This window comes from Vicugna pacos, chromosome 9 (genome assembly GCF_048564905.1).
Source record: "Vicugna pacos chromosome 9, VicPac4, whole genome shotgun sequence".
Lineage (NCBI taxonomy): Eukaryota > Metazoa > Chordata > Mammalia > Artiodactyla > Camelidae > Vicugna > Vicugna pacos.
In genome coordinates this window covers 44,520,734-44,543,973 of record NC_132995.1, presented here as the reverse complement: position 1 = coordinate 44,543,973, position 23,240 = coordinate 44,520,734, and the positions used below count along the sequence as shown (strand labels likewise).

General features: G+C 38.2%; 1 protein-coding gene across 3 annotated transcripts in view; it reads right to left on the bottom strand.

The window, feature by feature from the left end:
• The window catches only part of PHLPP2 (PH domain and leucine rich repeat protein phosphatase 2), a 63,368-nt gene extending 40,424 nt beyond the window's left edge, over window positions 1-22,944 (bottom strand). For all 3 annotated transcript variants that reach the window (XM_072967666.1, XM_072967671.1, XM_072967667.1), the window contains exons 1-3: window positions 22,805-22,944; window positions 16,671-16,939; window positions 7,296-7,429 (exon numbers count right to left, since the gene is read on the bottom strand). In XM_072967666.1, coding sequence (XP_072823767.1) covers window positions 7,296-7,429; window positions 16,671-16,939; window positions 22,805-22,903 — 502 coding nt within the window. In that variant the 5' untranslated portion in view covers window positions 22,904-22,944. The remainder of the gene's footprint in view (window positions 1-7,295; window positions 7,430-16,670; window positions 16,940-22,804) is intronic.
• Between the last annotated feature and the right edge of the window lie 296 nt (window positions 22,945-23,240).

Below are 23,240 nucleotides of genomic sequence, written 5' to 3'. Positions count from 1 at the left end.
TCATTTTTCATTAATATGAACCAGGAATCCTTAGAAAAATAATCTATTCCAGGTCTGAGTCAGAAGATGAAAAGATCAGATGAGGACATATTGTTATGCAGGAAATTAATGTAAAATCCAGAATGCTATCAAAGACTACTGGGTTCATGTTGGAAGGACATAGAAGCCAATCTGAAAGAGCTCCCACTAGCTGACATGGGACAAACTGAACATTAGAAAGAACGGCTGCAATGAATTGAAACAAATATATACAGGCCCATGAGATCATGATAAACAGACAATAAAAAATGAAGTCACACATAATATAAATTGTGAATATAAACTGAAAGGCAAAGCAATACAGCTTCTAGAAAATAATAAAGGAAACGATTTATATTGGACTATATTAAAATGAAGTACTTCTTTTAATCAAAAGACATCATTAAGGTTCTGGTCTGAGTGAGACAGAGAAAGCACTCCACCCTGTCTCTCCCACTGAACTCCCCTATAAAACCTGGACAGCGTACCTGGAGCAGCTAGACAAGGACTTTGAAAAGCAAAGAGCAGTAAGCAGATTAGGGAAGAACACAATTCAAAACACCACCTGACCAGTGGTGAGTTTACAATTTTCTCCTCCTCTGACATGCCCTAGCCAGGACTTGAGATAGCCCAGAAGTGGGCCCTGGTGTGGACAGAGAGCTCTAGAAGGAGACCTCAAGTTCTGTCTTGAGGAGTAGAAAAGGGGTCTTTCAATGCTCAGAGGGAATGGGAGAAATTATTCATTTCTCTTCACTTTTTCAAGTCCCAGTCCCCAAGAGTGGCTACAAGGGTAGGGGACACAGGCACCTAAAACCCTAAGAGGGGTGACCTTTGCTCTCTGACTGGAAAATCTGCAGTCCCAAGAGAATGGATGAAATCCACTACACTTTCTGTCCCCTCCTGCCACTGGGCCCTGGAGTGCGGGCACTGATGTGGTGACAGCCCGACAGAGCTGGTGAAATAATGCCCCAGGAGACTGAGAAGAGAAAGGAGCTCAGGAAAACAATCCCATAAAGTTGTCCATGAACTCCTGGGCTCACCCTTGAAGTACACAAGTGTGGATGTGATCCCAAGCAGCATGCCAGAAACTCTGAAACTAAAACTAAGGGACAGAACCATAGGGAGAGAAGAAAGAGTGCAGGGCTGAAAAATAATCTGAAGAAATAATGGGCAAAAACTTCCCAAATGAAAGAAATGAATAAACACAGACTCAAGAAGCTCGGCAAACTCCAAACAGGCTAAACCTGAAAGAAATTCAAGCCCAGATACTTCATAATCAAACTGCTGAAAATTAAAGACAAAGAAAAAGTCTTGAAAGAACTCAGAGAAGCACTGTTCCTTTTTATATCCTTCATTATACTATATATATATCAGAATCACAGCTTAAGTGACTGCAGGAAGGGTGTACAGGAGCTCTCTGTACTATTTTTCCAACTGCTGTGAAAATCTAAAGCTAGTTCAAATAAAAAGTTAAATAGACAAATAAATAAATATTGGCTGACACACTCTGAAGTAAATGAAACATTTACTTACTTTTAAAAAATAAAGCAGGAAACCTCAAAACAAATTTCAAACTTGCAATAGCCTCCCCCCACACACACAACACAAAAACACTCTGCTATTTGAAGCATTTCAGTAGAAAATTTGTGAAGATTGGTGGCTAAGCAATCCTACCATCTGGTTTCATGACCCTGTACAAGTCTTCTTTTATCTTCATGCCTTAGTTTCCCAAGTTAAAGACCGAGGAGTCTGCTTGGATGATCCCTAGTCTTTACCAGCTCTCACATTATATGGATTCCTCCTACTCCTCTAAACTCTTTCTCCAACAACTAAATGGTGGAGTATCTTAGAGGTTGAGAGGATGAGATTTAGAACCAGATAGATTTTTCGGCTCCAAGCTCTGCTATTTGACTGGGGCAAGTTAGAATCTCTCTGGAGTAGTATTACTCACCTATATGGCTGTAAGGATTAAGTGAGAAAAGGTATGTAGTGTGCTCGGCACATTAGGAAGTACTCAGCACATAGTAAGGGTATAAAACAAATGCTGGTTGTTAAAATGAAAAGTCCTGCATTAAGCCCCCTTCTTTTCCTATATATAAGTATTCTTTTCAAGATAATCTTAACCACTTCCACAGCTTTAATCCTCCCATGTACCTGACTCCCAGATCTGTATTTCCAAAGCTCCTAGTTCCACATTTCCAGTCACCTGCCAGGTATCTCCCACTGGATGTTTACCACAACTTAAAATTAAACATGCCTAAAACCAAGTCGTCACCATCCCTGCAAATCGGATCCTTCTCACAACTCAAGTCCTGTCACACTCCCAAAGCCGCCAGGCTCAAAACTGCAGAGTCAGCTTTGCCTCTTAGTTCCCCTCCTCAACTCTCTTTTCCTGTCACCCATCAATATCGACTGATTATTCCTTCAAAGACTCTCATATGAACAATTCCTTCCCATTCCCTAGTTCAGATCCCTGATAATTCACACATAAATTATTATCCAGTCCGGCACCCAATTCATCTTTCTCTGGCCCACTTGGATCCCATCACTTCCCGCTACCATCTGCCAAGTGAAGGCTAAACTCATGATGCTGCGCTCAAGGCCCAGAACAATCTAGACTCAAAGTATCTGTGACTCACAGAACATGCACTGAAATGCCTAATTCCCCACCTCTGTCCTCCTTTCCCTTTCTGCTTATTGAAATTCTGTCAATTTTTAAAGAACCAACTCAAACACTACTTCTCCAGAAAGACTTCTATGATTCCAGGGATCTCCAATTTTCCAGAGAAGAACAATGATAGGGAACTTCCCTATCAGCTATCAAAATCTATCAGATAAGTGTACTAATAAAACCAGTGTTGGTATTAGTATAAGACAAATAGAACAATGTAACAGGATAGAGTTCAAAAATAGACCCCTGTCTGCATAGCAACTTAATAAAGATGATGCTTCAAATCAGCAGGAAAAGGATGAGCTATTCCTAAATGTTGTTGGGACAATTAGCTATCAATAGAGAAAGAAGAAAAGTTAAATCCTTACCTCTTATCACATTTTAAAAATATAAAAGTACTAGAAGAAAAAAAAGTACTGGAACAAAAAAATGTACTGGAAGAAAATACAGAGGATGTTTATGACTTAGGATAGGAAGGAATGTAAATGCATTAAAGGAAAAGATTGACTGAATCTGATTAAATAAAACTTCTGCACACAAAAAAAGGAAACAAAATTCAAAAACAAGTTACAGGCTGCAAAAAAATTTTGTCACAAATACAGTATCCAAAGGATGTATATTCAGAATATATACAAAAGCCCTTTAGATAACTATGAAAAAAGATAAACAACAGAAATATAAATGGGTAATTCAAAGAAGAAGAAACCTAAAGATCCAATATAAATATGAAACAATATTCAACCACAGCAGTAATCAAGGAAACAAAATTAAAACAATGAGACCATCATTTTATCCATCAGATCAGTAAAAATTTTAAATGCTAAAAATATTAAAAGGTGATATTGTCAGCAAAGGGGTGCTTTGATATACTGATGGGATATATATTTGTTTTGCAGTAGTAACTATTAATATTTTTATTAATATCTTAAATGTGAATATCCTATGATCCAATAATTTCATGTTTAGTGATCTACTCTGGTGAAATGCAGGTGCACAAAAATGCAACTTTACTACAATGCTGTTTGTAAAAGTAAAAAACTGGAAATAATGTAAATGTCCATTACCAGGAAAACTGTTATATAAACTATAACTCAATACCTCATAACTTAGAGAAATGCATATAGAAGACAGTAAAGGAAGGATCTCCAAAACATTGTTGGGAGAAAAAAGCATGAAGACCAACACCAAATGATACCACTTATATAAATGAAATAGATTTCCGCAAATACATATTAGATAGGAACAAAAGAAAATTCTGAAAAGGTATATATCAAATTGATTGTTATATCATAATTATCATATTATATATCACTGCTTAATAGATAATTACTTATATATACCTGTATTGACTCAAAAGTTTTATTTGTAGGAATCACGTCCTCCTCCCTCTACCCTTAGAGGTCAGCCATTCTCTTGACTTTCATAATTATCATTTCCTTGTTTTCTTTATATATTTGCTACTTTTGCATTAGTTATAGCAGCTTACTTATAACAAAAAGAATATACTGGTTCAAACACAACAGATTTTTAATTCTCTGCTGGGGTGGGCACTGTGGGTTGCACCCGGGGTCAACTCTGTCAAGAAACTCAGGCTGATGGCTCTGCCATTTTCAACACATGACTTCAAATACTGCTGTGATGACTGCCTTTCTAGCTACAGAAGAGCACGAAGAAGCATGCATGAGGTTTTAGGATCCAAGTGTAAAAGTGGCACACAATTCCACTCCAAACCACTGAAGAAAACATTGTCACAGGTGCAAACCTAACCACAGGAAAGACTGGGAAATGAGGTATATGACTGAGCAGTCACTTGTCCAACTCTAAGTCTTATTACGGAAGAAGGAAAGGACAGATTTGGATGAACAGATACTAGTAAGTCACACATCTCTGAACAACATGGCTGAGTTTTGCCTGTTTTTGAACTTTAAGTGAACAGAAACATACTATGTGATTCTTCTGTATCTGGGTTCTTGTGTTTGTGTTTATGCTCCTTGGATGAAACTGCCTCAAACAACATGCGTAGAGAATATAGGACAGAAAGAAATGCTCAGGCTGGGTGTCATGCTACCTAAGGTATTCAATCCCAGAACTACACCTTCACTAGCAAATCACATTTTCTAGACTCCATTTCCTCACACATAATAAGAAGCTGATTAATGGGCTCTCTTAATCTCTGTGATCAATCACCTTTAGTCACATGTTATTTCCACGGCTTGAGCCAGTCATTCCACTCATTGCCACCCCCACCCCCACAAGCAAGTTGATAACTAGCATTTGCATAAGGGCCACCTGGAGTACCACGTACTTTTTCCTTCCAGCAAACACTGCAAAATTAACTGGTTTGAACTTGGGCCCTTCTGACATTATATTCTAACTAAATTAACTCACCAAAAACTCAATGCATGAAATACTGAAAGTGGATTATAAGCTATTTGCTTCAAAGAGAATACTTCAAATTCTTTAATACTCCTCTCTTCAAAAGGTGGGGCCTAATTCCCCTCCCTATAGTGTGGGCTATATTTGATGACTCAGTTCTAATAAACAGAAAGTGGTAAAGATGATGGAGACTTATGAGGCTAGGTCATAAAAAACACTGAGGCCTCCGTGTGTGCGTGTGCTTGTGCATGTGTCTCATCACTGGGAGCAGCTAGCTACCACACCACGAAGATACTTGGGCAGCCTTATAGAGAGGTCCACATAGCAAGAAACTGAGGTCTCCTGCTAAAAGCTGATGAGGAACTGAGGCCTTCTACGAACAGACCTATGAGTGAGGCATGTTATTAGGAGTGAGTATTCCAGCTTCACTCAAGTCTTCAGATGACTACAGCTTCAGCCATCATAGAGACTACTATCTCATGAGACCCAAGTCAGAACCATCCAGCTAAATTACTCCTGGATGTCCAACCCACAGAAACTGTATGAGATAACAAATATTTATTATCATTTTAAGTCACTAAGTTTTGAGGCAATTTGTTACACAGCCAAAAGGTAATATCCTTATCTACATATTTTTTTTCCTTTTTACCTTTTACTTCTGGTGTCATATACATATATTGCCTATTTTCAAAAATAACTAGCTTTAAAAACCTCTTTCTCAATCATAATTTTCTCACTCAAATTATATTAGATTCTCTAAATTAGAGCTCACTTTTGGAAATGTTCTCTGTAAAAGACTTCCCCCCAAAATACAGTAAATTCTACAAACTGGTACTCTTTTAGACTCTACTGAAAGTATCCTCTTAAGGGAATATTAAGATTCTGGGCATGCTATTATTTATCTGGTGGGTGGGGTTATACAAATTAATGGAATCATGCCAACCATTGTGCAGTGTAACTGACTACATATGCAATCTCAGTGGTTAAAAAGGAGCTCGCCGGCACACCAAGGCTCAACTTCCACCCCAGAATGAAAACATGTAATGAAGAACTCCTGTTCAATTACAATCAGATAAGGAGCGTGTTACTCTCCCAGATTTATTTTTTTAACCAAGCTTTACAGTAATAGATGGGTCGTGTTCCTCAAATTAGTCTTAAAAGATTTTCCTCAGATTTAACGTCAACCTAGCAACTATTCTCCTTCCATGAACTAGCAAAGGAGAGAAATTAATGGAAATAAAATAAAATGAAACCAACTTTCAAGGAACAACATGTCAGAAAATATTATTGTGATGAAAAATTATACATAAAATCTTATGTGAAGTACAGTTAATAAAACTGGTTTGTGACACTGTGTCATAGGAGTTATATCAAGCATACAGAGATTAAATCAATAATTTGAAGAATGAGAGCAGGGACTCTTAGTAAATAGTTATGCCTACCTACACTAATTATTTAGTTATCAGTTCAATTGTTTGATAAGTGGGTCATATTAACTCAAAACTGTAAGGTGTTAAATGACTGTCACTTATTAGCTGTATGATCTTGATCAAGTCATTTAATTCCTCTGTCTCAGTTTGCTAATCTATAAAATGAGGTAACAATTTCTAGAGCATAAGGTGACTATAAATGAGTAAACTGGGTAATTCATAAGCATAAAAGTATATAGTAAGCACTCAAAAAATGGTACTTAGTAGTTGTATTAGGAGACTATGTATATTTGGAAAGTAACATTCAGAAAGTATCTGATTTCATTAAATATAAACTTATTACTAAAGTGATAAGGTGAAAAATAGTCAATAGGAGAAAAATGCACCAAAAGAGAAGAGAAAGTAAAAAATCCTAGGTTCAACAATATACACATTTAGCAGACGTGTTCATTAAATATTAAGTCATATATGACAATAACCACCTACTTCTCAATATTCTTCAAATATCCAAAAGTTCATGTACTTTATAAGGAACCTTAAAATATAACTGATACTAAAGCATGATTTGATCAAGATGCTGGCAAAAGTATACAATAATCCCGTAAGTTAGCAAAACACTAGAATAAAAAGAGCAAAAATAAAAAGGGAAAATTGTTTTTGCTGTTGTTTTTTAATTAATTCGTTGATTGGCTTAAAAACAGCTTTTGACAAAAAAAAACTTTTAAAAGGTTGAAGACAGAGGTACAAACGATCAATTAAAAGCAGTTAACACATTCACAAAGCCACTGATAAATTCTTACCACCATAAAAACGAAGCATGCAGCCGAGGTCAGGATTGGCAGCTTCCTCCTGTATGCGCACAGGGTCGTCAAACCCCAGCCTGGATAAGTAATCGTAAACAATCTGAAGAGGTCGTTCTGTAGGTTCCAGTCTCCTGCTTACACAAGTGAAAAGAAAAATATCTGGTAATTAATAAAAATGCTTCATTTAATTTTTTAAATCTTTTAACATGCTCTACATTTTTACTTCTACATCAAGATTTTCTTTAATATCATATGATACAACTAACCCAAACAAGTGGTGCTCAAAGTTTTTGGTCTTGGCAACTCTCGATAGTCTGTGAGGCACCCAGAAAGCTTTTGTTTACATGGGGTGTGTATCTATTGATATTTACTGAGGTAGAAGGTAAAATTAAGAATTTCTAAACATTTACTCATTTTTTAATGACAATAAACCCATTATATGTCAACAAGTATTTTTTGAAAACTGTATTTCCAAAATAAAACAAATTTAATGAGAAGATTGACACTGTTTTACATTTTTGTAAATCTCTTTAATAGCTGGTTTAATGGAAGACACCTAGATTCTCAGATTTGCTTCTACATTCAATCTATTGTAATATTATGTTATGTAGCCTCTAGAAAACTCCACTGTATATTCATGAGACTGAGAGTTAGAAGAAAATTAGTATCTCATTATTATAATGAAATAGTTTTAACTTCATGCACCTCTTCAAAAAGTCCCAGGGATCCCCCAAAAGGTCCTTTGAGACTTTCTCGTCCAAACTTTAAGGCATCGAAATTATGAGATATAGATATAAAAGATTAGACCTGGCCATAAATTATTTCATATAAGCTACACACACAATTACAGATGGAGACTTTGTGTTGCCTACTACATTCTATATATTACCTCTGGCTTCATAGATGATTTTTCCATAAAAATCAGGAATGAATTGCCCAATAATTCCCCAGAAATCACTCTACTACATGGTCCTGACTGAAAACTAGGTAAAACCATAATGTCAGTAAATCATTTGTGGCCTCTGGTGACACCACATAATTTAAATCACACAGACTTAAGATAGCTCTTTTACAATTCTTTTATCAGAAAGCAAACAGTCGTAAATACAGCAGCTAAGAGTATGAACTCCAAAAGTCAGACTGTCTGGGTTTGAGTCTCACTTCTGCCACTTACTAGCTGCATACCCCTGGACAAGTTATTTAACCTGGTTGTCTTAAATTCCTCATTAGTATAATGAGAATAACAGTAGTGCCTAACTCACAGAGTTGTTATTAAAAGTATTTATTTGTTTAAAATAAGATATCATATAGTATATACAGTGCTTATTTAACGAAATATTTCCCACGTAGTAGTGTTCAATAACACATTGATAATTATTCAGAAAAACTCTTAGGACTGGAATAAAATTTTAATTAAATAAAAATACAGTATCTCCCCCATCTGAAACAACAATCAAAAAACAAGTACAGGAGAGGGAGAGGGTATAGCTCAGAGGCAGGGTGCATGCTTAGCTTGTACAAGGTCCTGGGTTCAATCCCCAGTACCTCCATTAAAAAATAAATACACCTAATTCCGCCCCCTCAAAAAAAAAACAATAAATTAAGAAGTATAGGAAAACCTATGTGTTCAAAAGGTCTTGAAGAACGTTACTCTTTATGTCTTAAAAGAATTGTTTAGAAAATTTAAGACTTGTATTAACTAAAAGAAACATGATACACTTCCCATCATGGCAAAAAGATATGAAGGACCTCTGTGTTCTCTGGTTAAAGAAACTGAAAATACTGTTGGCCACAAAATTTAAGTAAAAAATAACATGAAATGGGAACACTACAAAGATGAATATAAACAACTGTATAAAAATGCTATTTTAGGAATGGAAACCATATTGATGAGCAGGAAGAAACAAAAATAAAGCCATCACCTGGCCCCTCCTGACTGCTCACTTCTGACTTTTAGCTTCCATAAACTCAGAACTACTACATAGGGAACGATGAAAGAACTAAAACCCTACAAAGACCAATAAATATTGAATTTAATAGAAACAGAAAATAAACTTCAGAATAAAAATACCAGTTACAATTAATCTCTAGTCAAATAAAATAAAAATTCTCAAAGGGTTGTGACAATATTAGGCAGCTTCCCAGTACAACGGTAGAATTCTTCTAAAAAGGATGCTTTTTAAGAGACTTGTAATAAAATATATCCTGGAGGGGTCAATTAGCCATGTAATCTGAAGACAGCCTAAAGGATTAACTTGAAGACAAGGTGACCAAGGGCATAAAGAGCTGTCTCTATCTTCCAATGTTGGAAAGGATTAGAGTTACTCTAGACTGCCCCAAAGTATCGGACTGGAACCAACAAGAAAAAGTTGCACAGGTAAACTTGGATTAAAAATGAGGAAGAACCTTAATAATTAGAGATGCCCAATAATGAAACAGACTGCCTCTTAGAATAACTCACAGAGAGCTAGAGAGCCATCTGTCACAGAAATTTTCGAAGTCTCCTCTTCTAAAGAAGAATCAAGTTTGGCCAGATGATCTTTAGGGACTTTGAGAATTCAAAGGTCTGTGAGGTATCCAAGACACCAACCTAACACAATTCAAATTTTACCTGAACAGTGCTATTATTTCTGGATACAGAATTCAATGTAAATATAATTCCATAAATGATCACACATTCAAAACCAAGAAATAGTTTTTTCAGGCCAAATCCCACTAGCTCAATTTTTCTCTTCCTCCCTAGAAAAACAAGAGAAGAGGAAACATCCTAATTCTGACATATTTTACATAATCAAATTTCCTGGTCTAAAAAGGCTCTCTCGATTTTGGAAACCATTTTTATATATTTCCACCTAGACAGTATTTTCCCTGGTGGGAGGAAAAAAAAAATCAAGAAAATCTTAACATCTGCTCTTATTAATTTAGCATAAATGAGCAAACAAGAAAAATTTCAAGAACTGCAAAAACAAGTAAAACAAGAGACTAATTCCATTTACTCATTAAACTCATCTGCTTAAGAGAGTAGAGCGTACTGGGGGAGGGAAAACGTGTAATATGCTTACAGATCAATTTTGTGTTTCAAAGTTCCAAAAGTTTAACAGGTGGCTAATTAGCTATTTGTTAAATCTCTCACAAATCAAAAGAAATGTATATAGTGCCAAACAGGTGTAGGAGAGAGTAATGCTGGCAATGAAAGGTTTCATTCAGCATTTGAAATACTTCTTCTAGCTTTACGGAGAAACAATAAGTCTATTGTTAATAGTTTTGGCTTGCTTCTAAGGCTTCCAGCAGCTACTATACTCCTTGTAAATCTGAAGATATGCGCATTTGATTTTCTCTCCAGAACAGCCAACCAACATAACACTGTTATCAACAGCGATTTATAGCTCTTAGCCAACAGTTATTTTAGACAGTGACCACAGTTAAGATATTGGTAACAGAAAATTTCATTCCAAGTATTATTTCACAAGAATTCCAGTTAATAGTGGGAGGCAAATTATACATTATTAAAACCCAATGTATTGTATCCAAGGTCCTAACAAAGCACAGCAGCAATCTCTACCTCAAAGTCAGGTCTTTCCTGGCTCAAACTCTGACCACCTATAAAAACCTGCAAATGTTAAGACCAACAAAATAGAGTGTAATACAAACAGTAACAAGGATACTTCAATGTATGTAAGTGTTTCACATTTTACAAAACTAGGTCTATTTCTGCAAATAAGTAAAATGAGGTTCAGAGTCACACAATTAGTACATAAATGCATCAGGGTCTGAACCTGTGTTGGTTTCCTGACAAAGCTTAGCCTCCTTTAGGAAAATCACATTATTTTAAAGATGTAGTTAAAATAATTTATGCAGAAGAGAGTTCAAAGTATGTTAACTTACACCAAGAACCCTAAAAAAATTATGTTTTAAAATTATTGTACTTCATTATAGTCTAATACATTATCATTTGAAAGATATACTATTTTTATGCATCATTGTTGCATAAGAATCTTACTAGCCTTCCCTGTCCCTAGGACGGAGGTTCTAAATCCTAGGAATTTCCTGGGTAATGAGAGTGTCTTAGTTATTCATGAGCCCCCTGGATAGCCCGAGTTTAAGCTAAGAGATGAGCTGACTCAGGATGGGGGCTGGTCACCAGAAAGAGTAGCTACCAGAAGAGAGGGCTGGGGCATGGAGTCAGCCCAACCTTGGGGAGGAGAGGGCTGGAGATCCGAGTTCAAGCACGTAGTCACTGATTCAATCAATCCAGCCTGCTCAATACTATCTCAGTGAAGACTCTGTACCAAAGTTCTGTAGAGCTTCCTGGTGAGTGCACAACTAACATGCCAGGAGGGTGACAGATCCTCCCAGACCTCATCCTCTGTGTGTCTGCATCTGGCTGGTCCAGATACATATCCTTTATATTAACGTACCGCTTTCTTGAGTTCTGTGAGATATTCTAGTGAATTAGTGAACCCTGAAGGGGTCATGGGAACCCCTAGATTTTTATCCAGTTGGTCAGAAGTGCAGCCAGGTTCTGAAGTCAAGGCAGTCAAGGTCTTCTTGAAGACAATGTCCTTTAACTTTTCAAGTTTGTGTGAACTCCAGGTAGTTAGTATCAGAACAGTACTGCAGGAAACCAGACAGCCTTGCAAAAAACACTGCCCATTAGACTATGACCTACCTACAACTGTAAGATATAAGCTGGTTCCAGAAGTAGTAAAATGTAAAAACAAAACAAAAAGTTTTAATAAAAACAAATTTTTAATGTATAACACATTCTTTTAAAGTAGTACATAAGTATGAAGCATAAAACAAAAATAATCTTTTTCTTTCCTCAGTGGTAATCAGCTCAGGATGCATCAGAAACTGGACTTTCCATTTCACTTTTATAATATCAAGAAATGGTAAGTAAAAATTCAGTGACTTGTTAAGAGGTTACCCAGCTAGTCAGTGACAGGAAAGGAATTAGAACTCAGGATCCCAAATCCCAAGGGCATTATTGTCTGTTATACACATCTATTGCTTCTTAGCTTATCTTAAAAGATAGTTTATCAAAGACAGTTACACAGAAATCTTAGTCATTTTGATGACTAAAAATAAAAGTAAATATATGACCATGAGCCAAAGGGCACTCCATTTTGTTACAAGTGATCTTGTTACAACTTTTCAGATAGAAGGCAATGATTGCACTAAGCTTCACTAGTGAGTCATTTATGACTCAAACAGTTTAATAAAACAGACAGGCTAAATATTATCACGTAAAGAGCACTGGACTGGGAGACAGGACATTTGTGTTCCAACTACAGCTCTAGCACCAGGCAGCTTTGGACCTGACCTCTCCAGGCCTCTGTTTAACATCTATAAGATGAAGGAAAAATGGGTTCAGCGATTCCCATGGGGAAGTTACTGGCCTTGTGGGCAGAGCAATTCTTTGCTGTACAACACTGTCCCACACTCTGAGGACATTAAGGCTCTCTGGCCTTTGTTCTGTAAATGCTGTTAACTCTCCCCCGTTGATGTGGTAACCAAAAAGCCATGCCCGACACATGTTTCCAGATGGAAAAGGCAGGGGGTGGTGGGGCTGTTAGGTTGGGTTCTTATCCCTGGTAGATATCTCTCTCAGGTTCTCTCAAGTACTAGAATTCTATAAGTTAGCCCTCGGTTATACTCAAGAGATAAGTCCATGATTAAAAAAGAGTAAGGAAAGAAGGAAGTCATGGATGATTTAGGAATAACATGGGGTAATTTTAGTCCCCGTAATCCCATTTTCAGGACCTAATCCAGGGAAATCAACAATGTATAGATTTATGGGCAAAGCTTTAGCCAACACACTACGTCTAAACCTTGAATGACCTGCAACAACTCAAATAGGTAACACTTCCTGAGCACTTGCTAGGTCCAGGCATCATTTTAAGTACTTTATGTCCTTGCTTCTCAAAGTAGCAAGCACGTTACTTAGGAGCTTAATAGAAATACAGAACCACAAGCCCCATCCCAGACCTTCTGAAACAGATTCTGTATTTTAACAAGATCACCAGGTAGGCATTAGAGTTTAAGAAGTTCTACTTTACAAGTATTAATTCATTTAACCTTCATAACATGTATAATTAATTTAGTCATCATGACAACCTTATGTAAGTATTATTATCCTCCATTTTACAGATTAGTAAACTGAGGACAAAACATCAGGTAAGTTGCATAGTAATGGTCAGAGCCAGAAGCTGAACCCACACACTCTCAATCCAGAACCCAAGCTCTAAACCATTACTGCACATTATTTCTCAAGTTTCTGGAATACAGTATATGTACAAAATGGAAGATTCTGTAGCTATTAAAACTGGTATTTAAGGAATTTTTAATGACACAAGGAAATTAATTGAAATAGGCAATAAATAAAACTGAATATATGGTGTGGGTCCAAATATGCAATTTTTTAAAATTACATACACACACTCATTTCAAAAAAGATCTGGAAAAAAATGTTACTATGGCAAGGATGGGGGAACATAGTATATGGAATCTGGTGTCAATGCCAGAGTTCAAATTCCAGCTCTACACTTACTAGCTGAGTGATCCTAGGTGATATGATTAACCTTTTTAAGCCTCATTTTCCTCATCTATAAAATGGGGAAAATATTTACCTCATAAGATTGTTACCAGGATTAAATGAGATGATCTCCAAAAAGCATGAATATTGAAAATTATTATTTCTCTTTATATTTCTTCATTTTCCCAAAATTTCTATAATGAACACATATTGCACTTCACTAAGCAGCAAAAAAAATTACTAATAAAGATAATGCCTTGTGGGGAGGGTATAGCTCAGTGGTAGAGCGCATGCCTAGCAAGCACAAGGTCCTGGATTCAATCCCCAGTACTTCCATTAAAAAAAAAAATCTAATTACCTCCTCCTCACCCCCCCAACAAGTATATAGTGCTGTATGTCAATTATATCTCAATAAAACTGGAAGAAAGAAGAAAAATAATTATTTAAAAAAATTTTTAATTAAAAAAAAGATAATGCCTTAGACTGTCAACTATCTTATGAAGGGTTCTTACAAAGTACCTATTCCTCTGATTAGATAAATGTAAGACTGAACTCAAACAATTAACAGTTGAGTAAGAGATTTTAAAAGATCTTTAAATAAGTATGATTAAATAGTGAAACCGAGTAAGGGGCGCTGTGCCAGTTTCCCTCTAGAGGGCCTTTACTCAGAAGGAAGTCCACCATCTACCACGAATGATTTCAGCATTCCAACTGCTTGGCAGTAAGTGCCTAGCCTTGAACAGGTTACCAGACCTCTCACAAAGCCTCAGTTTTTCTCATCTGAAAGCAATGAACGATCCTACCTCTTGTAGAGTTATTGTAAGGATTCAATAAGAAAGCGTGCATTAAGCAGTAAGCCCCCGAACTAGCAAAGAAAGCACTTAATGTTAGCTAAAATGTGCCATCATCATCACCATCATTCTTTGGCTGGCTGAGACTTCTTGAGCAATTCCAGCAATGAAAATAGATTCATACCTTCAAATTACAGTTCAATAGTGTTTTCCTTATTTTGCAATCAATTATTTTCAAAGAGCTACTTCATTACAAAATTGTCAACGCCACGAGGCTAAAAAGAGACAAACTCTCCATTTTAAGTACAGTTTAGATTCACAAAAGTAAATTATATCACATTTGGATTCTTAACTAACTATACAACTAGTAGCAGCAAGGCAATTCAAGTGGGATTTTCTCCAGTTTTCTAATAGATTTGGATACAAATACACATTAGTATACAAACGAGTAAGTCAGGTTTAAATACTTGAACTCCATCAATCACTACCAGCTGTAATGTAGGTCAAGGCTTTCCACCTGATAAAATTAGATCGGAATCAGTGTTAAGATTTAGAAAAGCCTAAGGATCACCCAGTCTGATCCTTTCATTTTACAAATGGATTTAGGAAATGTAGTTAACTGGTGAACAAGGAAAACATTCAAGTGCTAATCTACTTTTTCAGGAATTAGTCCAAATCTTAAAAGGAACACATAATAAACCTCAGGTTAGACTTTTTAAATGGTATCAATTTTTAGCTCGGCTAAAGGTGTTACTATTATTATCACATTTTTAGGTGTAAGTGGGAGCTCCCCTTCTCACTTTCAACAGTATTGAGTCCACAGTTTTAAATTTTGTTTCAAGACATTTATTTGTAACAGGGAAGGGGGAGGAAAGAAAGTCAATGGTCAAGTACTTAAGGAGCTCTTATTTGATGTCTAACTCAAAGAACAGATAGTAACTTTTTTAAAAAAGCTGAATCAGAGTTCATACGCACAGTATAAGACGACTATGAGAGTACTTTTCCTCTTCACGTTTATATAAAAAATTTTAAAGAAAACACAAATGACTTAAACCTATGAAAGTAAGCTAAACCTCACTAAGATAAATGAAAATTAAAACAAAATAACAAAACTATCAGATTTGCAAAAATCTATGTCATCAGTTTTGAAAAAAGATTTGTGTTTGGAATGCTAAATATATGATTCTTCAAAAACCGTTGACTATCATTTCTATTCACAGTCAAGTATGCACTCATACACGAGTATGTGTGTATACATGTAAGATTTAACACTAACATGTTCTGGAGAAATTAAGGGGGGAAACAGGTATACTTTGATATTACTCATCAAAGTTATAACTTCTATGAAGAGGCATTTGATAATATCTATCAAAATTATAAATGCACATATCCTTTGAGCCAGCAATTCCACTTCTAGTTTACCCTACAGATGACTTCCACATAGAAGAAATATCACAGGTACAAGGATATTCATCACAGCAGTGCTTGTAGTAAAAAAAAACTGGTAACAGTCTGCATGTCCATTAATAGGAGACTGGCTAAAATTACGGTACACTCATAAAATTGAATACCACGTGGCCATCAAATAAATGAAAACTATATAAATATTAATATGGAAAGATCTCTCAGAGAGATTAAGTCGACAATGTGTTGCACACAGCACCATTAGTTTTAAAATTTATATGTAAATAAAGATATGTAATCATGCAAAAGCATATGTACTTCTCATTCTGTTTTCTTTTACACATTTCTATTTCATCATATTTACATGTATTATCTTTCAAAAGAAGAAAAACTTTGAAAATATTTAAACTTAGACATCCAACTTATGGTGTAACCCAAAAGAAGTAACTATTAAATTTCCCTGATAGTTTTTAAACTCAAGAATCCTAACATCAGCATTCCAAGGACAAATTTTTTTCCAAGCCTAGTGACTCAGTGGTCATCATCAGTTGCAGTACGAATAACATCCCGAAGTCTACTTCCGACAGAAACACATGTGACATACAGTGCAGTAGAATGAGAGTGGCAAAACTCAGATCTCACCTGACCAGATCTCCATGAAGCTGTAAATAGAGACTTTCCCTTCCCTCTCCAGCACATATTTCTGATGCTGGTGTCTCCACTGTGCAAAGGACAAGATGTAAATCGGAGGTGGTGGAGGAGGTGGTGGTTGTAGTGGCAGTGGTCGTGTCCGCTCCGTAGAGGTAAACACAGCCTCTCTTCACATCTTCTCTCAGCCAGTCTCGCTCTCGAGAACCAAACCTACTTCTCCTATTCAAACAGTTTCTGCTCCCATTGCGTTTCATATTTCTCTAAAGGATGCCAAGAGAAAGAAATCGTTAGCTTAAAAGTCTGACTGAACTGGACATGTTCAGTCCTCGCCTTACCTTTCTCCTCTGTATCCAACAATACTCTGACCCAACTGCCTCCTCCCACAGCGCCCTCCACATCTGCCACATCCATTCTTCAACCAGAAAACAATTTTCTTTATCGCTAGCTGCTCATGTTTCTGTCCATCAACTTCTGACCATTTTTTCCTTATATTTTCAGAAAAGTGTCAAGAATAACAACCATGTACCTACTGCCCAACTTTCACAAATTTTAATAATCTCCCATCTTTAGTTCAGATAATTGTTCTAAAGAACATCTATATATATTCTTACATATATAGCTAAAGCCACTTGGTACCTAAAACAATCCCATTTCCTTCCCCTTCTCCCCAGAAATACACATTGTACTATATTCAGTATTTATCATTCCATGTTTTTTGGCTTGTCATATATGTATATATCTATAAACTATATAGTATTGTTTTATATGATTTAAAACTTTATCTAAAACCTAATATACGTCACTGTAATTTTCAAATTTGATTCAACACAGGTTTAGAGATATATCTATGATAATACACCCAGCTCATTCTTTTCGGGGGGGTGGGAATTAGGTTGCTTGGTTGGTTAGTTGATTGATAATAGAGGTACTGGGGATTGAACCTAGGACCTTGTGGAAGCTCATTCTTTTGTATAACATTCTATTATATGAATACACCAAAACTTATACATTCTCCTGCTGATGGCATTTAGTTTGTCTCTAATTTTTCACTGTTGGAAATAATGCTGCAATAAACTTTTCTGTATGTCTCCATATGCAAACTAAAAGTTTCTCTAGGGTCCTGACCCTCTGCTTCATATCCCAAGTAAGCAAGTGCAGAATCAACACAATACTGCATAAATATTCTTTCCAGTCTCATGTTTCAAAAAAAATTACTGTTGCATTTGATTAACTTAGGTATGCCAGACACACTGTGAAGTTACCTTACCTTAACGCAAAAACAACTGCTACAGCAATATAACAAGTTTCTAAAGATCAGCATTTACCTGCTCAATTTTTTTTTAACCTACTCTATTTTTATAGCAGGCCATTTCTCTTCCCTTTAATAAAAAATGAACTTCCACAAACAGTTACACTGACACACCTCTCCAGAGCCACTCCCCACTGCATTTCACAGTTTCAGTCATATCCAACTCCGCAAACACACCAGTTATTCCACAGGTCTGTGACTTGTTTGATATGCTCATCTCCATCTTGTCCATCTGAACAGTTACTCTTCAGAACTCTCCTCAGACGCTCCCCTCTCTATGGAGCCTTCCATGTCTCCTATCCTCCCTTTCTCCTCCTGCCTAGAAAGATTTAATAACTCTGCTCTCCTCAGCAGAACTTCTTCATTTTGAAGTGAAGATACTTCCATCACTGTGTACAACACAATGAGTTTTTGATTATTTATTTGATATTTCTTCTTCTCTTCGATAGCAATAACCTAGTATAGTGCCTTAACACCTGGGTGGCACAGAGATACATGCAGAACTCAGCTGAAGTCACAGAAATGTATTCCCAGTTTGTACTGTAGCCTAATTAGCTCCGGCAAGATGTTGAACAAACTTGGGGGAAAAAAATGTCCATTTTTATAGGCAACCCTACAATCTTTTCTTTGTATCAGCTGCAAAGTAAATAAAATACTTTTGCTACTGTTCTCATAGGAAACAGAAATATCTAAAGCAAATATTATATTTGTAATTATTGAGATTAAATATTTGAGGATAACTGTAGCACCTAAAATTCAGTCTCTAAAGATAGTAAAGAAAGGGGATGGAAAAGTTAGAGGGCATTCCCATGTGGAGAGAAAGAAAAAGAAGAAACGAGAATGGCTTCATTGTTTAAGTTTAGGATTAACAAAGCTAAATCGATCATTTTACAGATCTCAGGGATTTAAGTATAGCTATTCAAAACCATGAGGATTATTACTGATTCTAACTTTAGATAAGTAGGATCAACTTCTGCTACAAGTGGGAACTAGGTCTCTCCCTTCTCATCAAGAGCATTTTCTCAAAGCTGAATATCTCAGAATTAACAAAGGGCTTTCCAGCACTTACTCTATAAACACAGGGATCATCATATTTGCACCACTAAATAACCTTAACTACTGCATAGTTAACCACTGATTTTAAATATTATTTTTTAATCTGTGGGAAAAATTAACGGATCCATCTGAAAATAGTATTCTATATGCTATAGTAACATTTCTAAAAAGAAGCTCTGCCTTCTGCACCCAGTGGACAGCAACTGTGCTTGCTCACTGCTAATAGAAGAGGGCCAAGCAGATACTAGTCCACAAAACCACCAAAAAGTTTCTTTAAAAAAACTTTCTAAGGTCAAATAATATTCCACTAATCTTTCCAATCTTAGGAACATTAAGACAGACCCCAGGAAGTATTATATTAGTTCAACCATGACTTTTCCTCTGTGAGGATTTTTAACAGTCATTTTTTAAAGTATATATCTAGTTCCCTTAAGACTATAAAATCTTTAAGAACTTTACATTGTTGAAACGTATGTGCTGTTGGTCACAGAATGTCTCCTGTTTAAATGACATAGTCCACTGTATGAAAATAAACTGCTGAGTTGAAAAACTAAGGTAGATACCCTTCTCTTAAACCTGTGCAACGGGCATTTAAAAGGCCTAGATACTAAGCAAGCACACCCTTCTAGCAACAACCTAGATGGACTGTTGAGCTATTATTAGCCGCTGCTGAACTACCTAGTGCTTCCTTCTCCACTGACTAAAGCATCAGGTAAGTGTTGGAAAGGTCAGCACTGTCCTCTGAGATGCTTGCAGCTTTTAGAATCATTACTCCACTGGAATTGCTAGATTGAGAACACTTTTTATTTCCTCCCTTATTCTTATATAAAAATAGTTGACAAACTTATCTGAAACAGAACACAACTATAATCACCCTCATATCGAACAAGTGTATAAAGAGCACATTTAAGATTTAAAGATATTTCTCGAAAGCAGAATAAGCCATGAATTAAGTACTCACTTCAGTTTTACACTTTAACTTCTCTAAAAAATGAAGATAATATTGAGGGCTCTGGTCAATACAAAGGTGATAAACTATTAAATGCCCACATACAATTAACTCTAAGATATGCCTGGTAGAACAGGGTCTGGTAGAAGTAACTCCCCACACTCAGTGAGTTCTACTAGACCGTGAAATATGAAGTAAGGTACATGTTTCTGCATTCAAAACTTTAAAACATGGGCTCATTTCTAGCAATATACATGTTAAGAAATATTTTGGAAGGAGTGGATAAGTTAAGGACAGGAAGACCATTTCAGTTCATTAAAATCTTTGAGGTATTAATTGATTTTTAAAAACCATATACACATTATTTTGATAAAAAATCAGAAACTATCATTGAACAAATGGATCTCATGGCATTCACTGACTAGATTAGTTTTAACATCAATTCTTCTGCAGACTGAGTAAAAAAAATAATCTCCAAATTGTAGCAACCATCTGGAAAATTTCTGCTTCAAAGATACTCCCAGTAATCTTAAGAGTATTAAAAGTCTCATACTTACATTCCAACTAAAATTATAAAGGGGTACACTCTAAATAGTAATTTGCTAAATAAACCTGGGGGCAAATTTTGAATCAAATTTTCTAATACTTCATACAGATGGACCTAGGTCTAATCTAAGTTGCACTGGCTTAGTTATATTATCCTCTTCATGAAAATCTATATTCTTTGACAATAATGAGGTTCATGATTTGGTATTAAGTATAAAAGAGATACTAAAAATGATAAACCTTTTTCAAAGGGTTTTCAGAGAAGAACATGTAGGAGATTATGACTTTCTTCCCAATTCATAAAGTCTTCTACTTAGATATTCCTTTCCAGTTTCACCTGACACAAAATTCAACCACTTAGTTATTGAAGGGAATTTGTGTACGTAGAACACACTACACCTATTCTTCATAGCCGATCCCATTTATTTACAAGGATGCAAGGGCCCTAGACACTGTCAGCCTCCCCATACCACCAGCTCAGTACTAGACTCAAGATAATGGTCTCCAGATTAGAACCCCAGGGATCTAGTGGTAGATTGGACCACTTCCTGGAAGTGTAGTAAGGCCGGACCCTTCAGTAAAGATCCACATTTCCCAATTCCTTTCCTCCTACAATTTAACTCGCTCCCCCCTACACACAAAAACAGTTGTAAAAATAGCCACGGTTGTTTACCTTCTAGGTCAGAGGGCACTACCTATCTCTCAGACCAGCCCTTTCCTGATAAGCCAGACCAGCAGAACTTTTTTAAGTTCACACACCATTTACATTTTTGTGACCTTATATAAGTAAATATCTAAAAACCTCTGAGTAATTATACTTAAAATTTGATTAAGTATTTTACAATAAATATGTACAAGGTTTATGCAGAAGTGGAGGTAAACTATGAAGTCATTTAAGTCGCTGCATTGAAACTGGGAGGTAGCAGAAAAAATGTTTTATATCGTACAGAGTTCTATTTTACGTTGTTTCGTGGATTCACCAGGTGCTTCAAATCTATTGTTTTTCTCCGTGCTACCATCTTTGTGATGTCCTACGAATAACCTTAATAACAAGGATACAATGCCACACTCAATCCCAAAGAATGACTATTACTTAATGTACTTTTTAACATCACGTAATTTCATTGTTTTGCCAAGTGTTTTTGAAACATGTCAAATATACATTTTCTTTGCTCTCTTTCTTTTCTCTGGCAAGTTTTAAATCCTGCTGATTCCTATTCTAGCACTCTAGAAGGAATTCCACCTCCAGAAGGACACCTAGTTTACATATTTGACCTACAGAAAAATTTCTCTCCAACTATTTCAAAGGCTAGAAGAAAACTCCATCCAGTGAGTCTCCCCCAATCCCTCCTTTTAGCCACCTTCCCTGTCCCCTCCCCACCCTACTTACATTCCTTGTGCATTTTAACTTCTTGTCATCACCTTCAAGACTCCACTCCCCGCCCTGCCTGCATCTGCCTTCATTTCCTCCTACTCCCCCCAATTCCTGCCAAAAAGCCCCGCTAGCTGCCTGTTGCATAACTGCTCCCCCATTACCGTCTCCCTGGATTGTCAGCCCCGCTCCCGCCAGCAGGAATGCCCCTTTTTGTCCAACCCCTCCTCCCTTCTGCAACACGCCCCGCAATTCCCCGAGATTAAGCTCCTCCGGGGATTCTCTCTCCGGGCGGGGCAGTTCGAGCTTGCAGGCCGGCTCTTCGGGGCGGGGGCCGGGTCTTAACTTCGGTGGTAAGCCCCGAGAGCAGAGTCGGCCCGCTCCAGCCGGCGCAGCCCCGAGCACACTGCAGCGCCCGGCCAATCATCGCCGCCATCCTCCCGCAGGGGTGATGTCTTCAGGTGTCCGGGGACAGAGCCCTGCGTACTTCCAGCTCCGCTCGCAGGTCAGGAGCCGCCGGGCCCGGGGCCCCGAGCGCGGCGGGGGGAGGCCGAGGCGGGCTTCCAGGTCCCGAAGGAACCGGGTGGGCGGCGGCGACCGGGTGGACGCCGGCCCCAAGGCGTGGGCCTGTGAGGCGGGTGGCGCGCGGCCAGGGATGGGCAGCGGTGTGGACAGAGGCGGCTGCGGCCGCGGCCGCGGCCTCGGCGGGCGCCAGGCGAAGAGGCCTCCGCGGGTGCCGCGGCCCCTCCAGCCGGGTTTCGGGGCGACCGAGCCGTGAAGCTGACTGACCGACGCGAGGCAGGGGTCGCCGGCTGCCTCAGCCACCGCGCGGGGCAGGGGCGGCCTCCCCCTGCTTTCGCTCCCTCCCCATCCCGTACACCCGCCCGCCTCACCTTCAGGACCCTGATCCCGCCCGGCCGGCGGCTCGCGGGCGCTTCGGGCGGCTCCGGGGGCTCCAGCGGGCCCGCGGGCCCCGGCTCCACCTCCCCCATCGGCGGCTGGCGGAGGCTGCACAGGGACGCCCGGCCGGCGCGACGCCGAGCGGAGCCTCGGCTGCGCGCGCGAGCAATCCGCGGCCCCGCCCCCCGAGGCCCATCGGCCCCGCCCCGGGCCCCGCCCCGCCCGCAGCCCCGCGTGCTCTGCGTAGCTGTGGGCCCGGTGCATCACCAGCGCTGCAAGCCGCCTACCGGCGGGCTGGCGGCCACGGACCCTGCGGGCGGAGCCGGCTGCGACCGCAGGGCTGGGCCTCCGCCGTCGGTCGCCCTTGGTTCGGAGGACTGAGGCGCAGGGAGGGTTATTTCCTGCTATCCCAGCCTCCGAAGTATGGGC